This window comes from Mugil cephalus, chromosome 6 (genome assembly GCF_022458985.1).
Source record: "Mugil cephalus isolate CIBA_MC_2020 chromosome 6, CIBA_Mcephalus_1.1, whole genome shotgun sequence".
Classification (NCBI taxonomy): Eukaryota; Metazoa; Chordata; class Actinopteri; order Mugiliformes; family Mugilidae; genus Mugil; species Mugil cephalus.
This window is the reverse complement of record NC_061775.1, coordinates 15,134,259-15,143,818: the sequence shown is the minus strand read 5'-3', so window position 1 is coordinate 15,143,818 and position 9,560 is coordinate 15,134,259. Positions and strand designations below refer to the sequence as shown.

Here is a 9,560-nt window from a genome sequence, read left to right as displayed (position 1 = left end):
ATTTCCAATACACGAAAAAATATTATGAAAGAACTTAACTTTCATTTCTCAGTTTGGGTCTGGGTTGTGTCTAATGCGGCTTATTTACCCCTTATCTGGGACTTGCTATGTAAATTTTGCAGCTAACTGATATAGCAGACTTGTTAGTGAACATTTACTGTGGTTGCACTGACTGCCATGTACAGTATGTACTGTGGGGTGCCATTGTTTATTCATTTATGCCTATTATTATATTCAAAACAAATAGTATAGACCCCTTCACGGCCTATGTCGCTGTGACATAATGATGTTAGCTGGAAGTGAAACAGGGAAGCTTGTGGTGAACTCTGTCACTTTCAATATTGCTGTATTTTTGGTTGAAGTTTTATCACATACCAGCCACTACTAGTCGTAGATAACTTTGATTTGACTTTGGCAACTGAAAGAGCGTGAGACAAACAACAACACAAACACTTCTTATCAAGACAGATTAATATGTAATACATCATCAGTTTCGGCCTGGAAAACTTTATGGGTTAGAATACATTGTGACTGAAATTACGTTAAGCCAATCATTGTTTGGGGAATTCTTGTTACACATTAATGCTGATGGTAACCACGAGCCAACGCAAAGTTAGTTTCGTGTTTCAGGGGTGTCCAAGCAGAGGTTGCATTTGCTATATTATGCTCCACAGTGGTTCCACGTCCTTCTTGTGATATCTTAGTTGGAAAGGCTTCAACTGATAAAGACAGACTAGACTTTGTCCCCTCTGTGTCCTCCTTTGGTCAAATCGTCCATCCAGTGAGTGAGAGTGTAGGGGTTGGTGGATATAGTCCCATCAGTCAGAGTTAACTTTCTAAAATAACACTCACAGTCTCAGGGAGTGAGTGTATTAGTATATTATGTAAAATATGCGCCTCCCTCATCCATTCTTGCCAAAACAGTTCTCTTAAATATGCTAACCACCGTTTACAGGCTATAGTGTTTAAAATCTTTTGCTTCCAGTCAAGCCCCGCCCTCAAAATACATTACATTGTTTACAAACCGTGAAGGGATCTATACTAGAGTTTTTTTTTTTTTTTTTTTTTTTTTTTTCAATTCAGATTTAGTTTTTAGTGCCAAAATCTAAAGGCACGGTCAGTGGAGTACTGGAAATATGACAGTGATGTCAGATATATGCAGTAATGGCCTGGCATGGCCAAACCCAGTTGTCATAAGAATATAGGCATGGTAACAAGCATTTAGACTTCATTATAGGGCATGCATCAACTGAGATGGAGCGAAAATATCTCTACATGCCACTGGATTGTCCTACGACCAATCAGAGCCATTGTGTTGTAAACAAATTAAACTGTCTCGAGGATGACTCTGTCCGCAACTGGATTGAACTCTGTCCATTGACGGATCTCTGCTGGAGCATAATTAGTTACAAACGGAGAGACTCCAGGACAAATTTCCACCACCAACAAAATGTGGGATGGGGATGTTGGTTGACTTCTAGCTCACTTGGGTTTTCCATTGGTTTGCCGATGTGATGTTTGGTCTTCTGCGCTCTGAACTGAGTGTTGACAATCACCTTTGTGATCTGAGCTACTGTCGAAGAATGACCCACAAAAAACAATTGTTGTTGATACTGTCTTACTTCCGTAATTATAATCAAAATTTAGGTAGTTTAACAAATGAAGAGGTGTACAACAAACCCAAGGCTTTGAGTACACTGTTATTCTTTATTCTTTCTTTATACTTTATTAGGATCCCCATTAGCTTCCACCAAGTAGTTGCTAGTCTTCCTAGGGTCTGCACAACAAATTCAAAAAACGAAAACAAGTTGAAATGCTTTAAATAACTAAACAGAACAGCAAAACAGATAAAATATAATAATTAAACAGAAAGTGGTCACTCTAAGTATGAATGAAACGACAATAACCAATATAGTCCCAGAAATACAGCGTATAAACGATAAATCCATGCAGTTACTTTCCATGTACTTATGTATATACAATTTTAGTTGATAAGATTAGGTTAATTTCTGTTGTCGGTATAGACAGCATTGCTGTAATCCAGTTGCACAGTTGCCTAAAATAACACCTGGGCTGGCAGAATTTTTTTCACAGAAATAGGAAGGTACAGGTGTGGTTCACAGCAGGTCGTAGTTTGTTTGATAGTCACAGGGTTGGCATAAGTACACATCCTCTAATAGGCTTTACTTCCTAGCGCAGAGATTATCTCAGGGACAGTACCACACACAGAGAGAAGTGGTAAGGTTGGAGGCACCTTGCTGGCTTTAAAGGGACACATGCAACAAAAAGCTCCGGGTACCATCGTTGTTTACAAGAAGCTTTGAGGAGCGTTGAGGAATCATGGATTGTTCCATTGCCTCTGCAGCAGATCCGGTGGGAGGCTTTGACAGGTAGACAAAACAGAAACAAACACTCATCCCAGGTGACATTAGATGGAGTTACACTTGGAAATGGAAGGAAGGCTGCAATACCAGACCTTCGCACCTTGCTTTACAAACTCTGGTAAATATGAACAACCCTGCTCCATCACAAGGATCTCCACTGACGAGATGGAGTCCTACAGCCGCTTTCTGAGGGTGTGTCAGGAAGCTGAATCGGGTTCAGTAAGAAGTACGTCCAGTCTCTGTCTTCCATTCCATGTCTCCTTTCGACATGGTTATTTGTGTAGCCTGAAGTGCCCAGGCTATGTTTTTGTGGCGGCTAATCTACTGAAGCCAACACAAAAACAAGTTTATTTGTTGCTGTTGTTGCTGTTTGCTGTTTTTGTCCCGTCTCTGCGTCTCTGTCAAAGGTGTTTTTATTAACACTATTACTGCTTGTCCTCTGCAACACTCTCACCTTGTAGATGTATAAATCCTAAAAACAACGGTTAAACAACTCACAGATCCGGATAATACTTTAGCTAAACATGGGTTACATTTATTGGTAAGAGTATACATAATTGGTGATCCTCATTCCTGTTTGCTTAGTTATAAACTGGGTGCCACTGTCCATTGGAAGAATGAAATTAAGTACATTTAGTAAAGTACATGTAAGTTTTCTTACAAAAATACGCAAAGGAAAATCGTTCAAAATCTGTTTGCTATAAGACTTAGAGTCAGAATAAAGCATATCATAAAGAGGAGTTTAAAACACATTTTACAACATCTTACAGTAAGCATAAAAAAAAAAAACAAAAAAAACAATTCTCATCTAAGCTATGGTTGTGTGGCACTTCAGCTGAGATCCGGTGTCTCCCTTGAGTCATTTTGGTGAACATATTTTTCTATTTAGTTTACCCGCAGAAAACCAAAGTTAAGGCATTTGTATTTAATTCTTCTAGTGTTTGTGAGACCATGACCTCTTTATTTCTGGAACACTTTAAAGAATCAGACTAAAAGAGGAAAGGCGGACTCTGCAGGTGAGATGGTTATTAGCAACTTTATGGATTAGAGGTCAAAGGCCCAAAGGATTATGAGAATTTTATTTTTTTTTTACAACTTTTTCCCCTTATGGCCTTCATTCAGCAGAAGTTGCAAGTCTGTCAGGTCCTTTGTTGTAGCCACACTTTACCAGAGCAGACGGTAAAAAAGGAACAGTGATGGAAAATCTGTTCTTCATTTAAAACTCACTTGGACATCAAACCCACCGTGCAGCTGGTCGTCAGGTGGTCAATGTTATTCACCTCCTCTATCAGTACTTTTAATGTTGTGGCCAAAAACTTGTGAATTACATGCTGACAGTGCATAGGGGTGCCTCATTTGGCACATATCGGACAATCAGTTCTGTAGTAAAATTCTATCTTTTAACATCTTTGAGAATTCGTTGATATAAGAAAGATTCACATGCCCATCATTACAGACATTAATGTGATCAGACAACTCAAATGAATGAATTATTAGTAATGTAGCAGGTACTGAGCTATAGTTGAGTTATAAATCAGTGTGGATCGTGTAAAAAGTATTCCTGATAAAAACAGCACTGAATTTAAATGCATTCACAGCTGTCGGATAAAAGACATGTTTGTTCACACTGATGTTCTTCAGCCTTGGCACGCTGTCATGTCATGTACCAGCGCTAAACTAATAATACCACAGATTTTAGCTGATGCCGGAGTTTTAGCATCACCCATGGAACCCTGTAATTTTCCGGAGACACCGGTGTCTTCGGCGTCTGGCTTCTCATTAACTAACGGAATCTCTTTGTTCGTCTACCTTTTTTGTCAGTTCCCGTCAACCTCAAGATCAGAACCGAGCATGGTTATATTTATGGCGACAAGAACAAAGACATCTACGCGTTCATTAACACATGAACATGTACATATAGGGTACAGGCTGACGCATCACACCACAGAAGACCATGATTTTTTCCTGCAGTGAGTGGTGAGTCAAGGCTTTGCTGTCGAAACGTTCTCAAGCCTGTGCTTGTCTGTCAGAGGTGTATATTTCACAAGGTGATAATCATATTCATTGCAGTAGTGTGTATGTGTGTTCTTTTTATATATATATATATATATAAAGCTGTGGGGGGCAACAGTTATGCCATAGTTAGGGTTAGGCAGTTAGTTGAGGTGGTTGATGGTCAGGGTGAGGGTAAGGGGCTAGGCAATGCATCATGTCCCAATATAGCAACACAAGTGTGCGTGTGTGTGTGTGTATATATGAATGGGAGAGGGCTGTTATCAGTGGATCCTGTCATTAGACATCCTCTGATTGTTTTCTTGCGCTGATGCTTTCTTCCTGAGAACCAATAGGTTCCCTGGACCTTGAGGAACAACCACAAATAGCACAGGCTCTGCTTAAGGTTATCCAGCGTCACCCAGCCACGAAGATTTCATAGAAAATACCTTTATTTGTAGCCTTTTGACTATCTTAACTTTATTTCCTTCTCATTTTAATGCAAGGGATTCACTTAAGTTACTTCCCTTTAGTTTTGTAGTCAGCAGGTGAGAGGCACAAGATTGAGATCAGGTGACTGACTCATTGCATTAAAGAATATTCCACTTTACATTCAAAAACTCTTGGGTTGCTCTCACGGTATGTAGTGAATCACACTGTGAAACACAGTTCTGGTTGTATCCAGTTTTACACGTGACGTAGCTTTGGATTATGGATCATTTCATTCATTCTGATGCAGGTAGTTTCATAGTTTCATCTGTCCAAAGAATTACAATAGACCTATTTTTTGTCAAAACTTGAAAACTGCCTCTCTGTTCTCTGTTTATGAATCATTTGTACCTTGTGGTGAACCCGCTCTTCCCTTTATAGTACACACCGATCAGTCATAACATTATGACCCCCATTCCTAATATTGCGTGGGTCTCCCCTGTGCCTCCTAAAGTGTGATGGTGGCGTTACTGAATAGTTCTGCATAGTTGGAGGGAATTAAAGAACAATCGGATTGTCTTGTATGAAGTTCTGCTTCTGGCCTAGTTTCTGAGCTCTTTTGTTTATTGCGGAAGTGTAAGAAACATGCACATTGCATGTCTGGGAATACAGTAGTGTTTATGCTTTTGTAGGAAGTAGTCCCCAGAACATAAATATGTAACAGCACGACAGGCATTGTGTTTAAAACAATGAGCGTGAGTCAATGTGATTGTCTGCTTGTGTGCACGTACAGTATGTGCTTGCTGCATATATAACTACAGTTTCTATAGCCTATGTTAATTTCGGATTTTCTGTTGATGTCTGGAAAATGTGTGTGGTCTTTTAAATTCTATGAAAACAGAAACTATTGATGTTTATATTTAAGTTCCTTTTTATGCAGGGATACTAGGAACATTTTAAAATGATCATGGCTTTAGTCCAATGTCGGAATCCTTGCAGAGAGATTTCAGCCTGTAAGGTTGACATCCACATGCTGTTCATATTTAGCAGTCCAACATAACTCAGAGCTCACAAAACCACCACATAGCACGGACACAAATGCTCACAGACACTGTATGACGTGCAGTCTGCAAAAATGAAACACACATGACCATAGATCCATGCATGCACACACACCAGCTCAGCTCCATTCTTTCTGTCTCTTTCTCTTGACATACACTCACGCCCTGTCCTCCTTCTCTGACTTCTCATAGGCTGCTCGCTGCTCACAGCAGAGCAGCTTTTACTACAGCTGGAGCTGGAAAAACTGACCACAGACGCATGTAACTACCACAAGACACAAACAGTTCCGTGTCTGCCCCGGCTCTGAGTGTGTGTGTGTGTGTGTGAAATGAGAGAGCAGAAAGAGAGGCTGCAGTTTGTTCGTCTAGAACATCCTGAGTGGATGACGAGGATTGTCATGAAGAAGCAGATGCTTTTGACAGGGAAAAGCTTTGCTGCTGGATGTTGTCTTGTCCTCACTGGTTCTTGGACACTGTGAGATTGGTGTCATTTAATGGGAATGCTGCTTTTTCTGGGTGGATTTACATTCACTGTCGCTCAAGCTGGGGAGGTGGCAAGATGAAGAGTGTCCAACATGTTATAGGTAAGACATGAGCACAAGTTTTTTGCACATTTTGGGGCTTTGTTGCTCTGTAAACACACAGAAATGCGAAGAGGAAGAGGAGTTCCGTTTGACTTTAGAGACGCAGTCACTTTCCACGTCTCAATTATATTGCGTTGCCTCTCTTTGCCTTTAAAGCAGCACCAGTTGTCCTTTAGCATGTAGGTTGTTCCAAGCATCTTCTCCTCCTTTCCTTTCTTCTCTCTCTTTTTTTGTCTCGACCCAATCCGGCGTTTCTGACTCAAGCAGATGGATTCCCACCATAAAATAAAGGGAGCTTTATCTTGCCTCAGTGCTTGCTCTGGGGGGTTTCAGACTCTGGCTTCTGTAAAGTGTCTTGAGATGATATGAACTGTTATTCAAGCTATATAAATAAAAATAAGAAAATAATAATAATTTAATCTTCGAGGTTATTTCATCCATTTTACTTTTTGTCCAGTTATGTAATCCCAGCCTGACATGACACTGACATGACGGAGGTTTGTAGGTGGTAAACAATATGCTGTGAGACAAGTTCTTTCTTACTCTGGCTGCATGTTTATTGTTGTCATGCTAAACTTTTATAAGGCAGTTGTACATGGTTTAACACTGGTTTCGGTATTTCTCGGACGCTGAGCTCAATCTAGCCGTGAATGGAGTCCACAGACGCAGCGATAGTGTGTGAGAGCATGCTGTTTAATCCCTTTAGAGCAGATGGGCAAAAGTGACAAACAAAGGAGTGTATATCGTAACTGTGCGTGTGTGTGAGCAGACGGGGGTCAGTAAATGTTCCGCAATCCACAGCGGTGTGAGAAATTAGTGGCCATCAGTCGGTCACACTGAAGCCTGTACTGTATTTGGTTCATCAAATCAGTGACTGGGATAACTGTTTATTCAGCAAATGAAGTTAAAGGTCCAAAGAGGTGGTTATGCCGATGAAGGTCTTGATGTCTGGCTTGCAGTCCAGAGTTTACCTTTGTTTGTCGTTGACCAAGCAGATGAGCAACAGAAACCAAGTTACTGTTGCATGATTTAGCACACAATCTCACGCACTATATATATATTTTTATGTCTTTCATTGTCCATCTCAGAACAGTAGCTCACTATATTACTTTACTTTCACAGTCAGCTGCATGACAACTTCCTGCATCTTCACTGTATCTTCATCTTCCCTGTATTTCCATCCAAAATACCTGAAAAATCAAGCAGGTACCTAAGATTTAACAGATAATGTAATTCCAAGGAACATTTGGCTTCTTGTTGACATATCACAAGTGTCCCTCTTAGTACATTTTGCAGTATTTACTTCATTTGCTGTGTGCTAGGTAGGGGCTCCTGCTGTCTAGCTGATGATTATCTTGGCATTGCAAGAAGAATTTCAGAGTTTCCAGCTTTCTTTGTGGGACCATAATTGTGGTTAGGCTGAACAAGAGTTGCTGCCCCAACATAGAAACAAATGGCAGTGAACCAGCTTACAGCTAATTGTAGCTCTAAACCTCTACAGAAAACCTTGACATGTTACGTCTTTGACTATTCTTCTAATCTTAGTCTCCCAAACCGGGAAGCCTACCGGTGACTTTAGTGAATTTACAGCCTGTTGAAATAGGTTCTTCCTGCCTCTGTATCCTCAGAAGTCGGTTTCTAAATACACCAAGCTTCTGTTAAGCCATGAAGTGGCCGTGCATCTCATCTGTCTGCACCACTCCTCTCTGCTTTGATGTCCCAACAATACAGAACATCCTCAGTGCTAATGTGCCCAGACCTGTTGCATAACACTGGAAACACTACAGGCCAAAAGTTTGAAATGAACTTCAAGTTTCACTTCATGATGCCTTTGTTAAAAAACAGCATGAGTTATATGTATTTTGGGATGTATTTACTGCATGAGCAGACTTTGTTTGTGTTGATTTGAACCATTTTCCTCAATTTACCATAAGGTGTTCGTGAATGTTACCAGACCATTGCTGAACAAATGTCAGCAAAAGAAAAGAAGGACTTAGTGTTAGGGTCGAGAACATTTGTAAGAGTCACAACTTCAGTGCAAAAGTAAAAAAAAAAAAAAAAATAAAAAATATTCAATTGTTATTATTCGATGTAACTCTTTGGCTTTTGAGAGTCTGCATACAAATATCCCTTGTGGAACAAATGCCATGCTGTTGTTAAAGCCAGAGGTTAGTTACTCCTATATAATAATCATGTTGATTTTGAAACTATGGTCTTTTATGTACAAATTTGATGTTGTTTCCAAACATTTGGCCTGTAGTGTATACACACTAGTCAGGCATAACATTATGACCACTGACGGGACAAGTGTATAACATTGATCATCTTGTGACAATACAATGTTCTGCTGGGAAATGTGTGGTCCTGGCATTCATTTGCATGTTACTTAGACATGTACCATCCACCTAGGCCAGACCAGACACCCCACCTCATAGCAATGACACTCCTTGATGACAGCAGCCATTCTCAGTAGGATACAAGCTAACACATGTGCACGCTCAAAAACAGTTTAGGAACAACTCAAAAACACACACACACAAAAAAAAAAAAAACAGCACAAGATGTTAACCTGGCTTCCAAATTCACTAGATCCCAAACTGATCATCTGTAGGATGCACTGAAAGAGGTCTGATCCAGAGAGACTTCTCCCTTCAACCAATAGGACCCACAGCCCCCCACTAACAATATTCTGTTGCCAGACACCACAGGACACCCTCAGAAGGCCCATGTCCATTCTGTGATGAGTCAAAACTGTTTTGGAGGCACAAGGGAGACCTACATAATATCAGGAAAGTGGTCATAATGTTATGCCTGATCAATGTATGTCTGTACATTAACAGTTTACCACTGGTTAGCTATTGGCTTTGGCTTCATTGATGGGGCAGGAACGAATGGCTTTTGTCAAAATATTATAAATTAGTTAAGAATGGACAAGTAACAGAGGCATAAATGAATACAATGCAAACTGGCATACAGCAGCAGACTAACACAATTTGCCACTCGTTGCATAACTTCGCACTGATGACTTACCATCAAATGGAAACACATCTTGATACAATCAGCAGAAGCTATTCCTGAGTTAAGCTGCATAAACTGCATTTTCCAATGTG

At 40.2% G+C, this 9,560-nt stretch overlaps 1 protein-coding gene across 12 annotated transcripts in view; it reads left to right on the top strand.

The window, feature by feature from the left end:
- mcf2l2 (MCF.2 cell line derived transforming sequence-like 2) overlaps window positions 1-9,560 on the top strand; it is an 86,265-nt gene that overhangs the window by 9,377 nt on the left and 67,328 nt on the right. For 2 of the 12 annotated variants that reach the window (XM_047586102.1, XM_047586100.1), the window contains exon 1: window positions 5,766-6,450. The exons of 3 other annotated variants lie outside the window; for them this stretch is intronic. In XM_047586102.1, the coding sequence (XP_047442058.1) occupies window positions 6,309-6,450 (142 nt within the window). In that variant the 5' untranslated portion in view covers window positions 5,766-6,308. Of the gene's footprint in view, window positions 1-5,764; window positions 6,451-9,560 lie in introns of those variants that run through there. 7 more of the 12 variants (XM_047586093.1, XM_047586095.1, XM_047586099.1 and 4 more) reach the window with 7 other exon arrangements.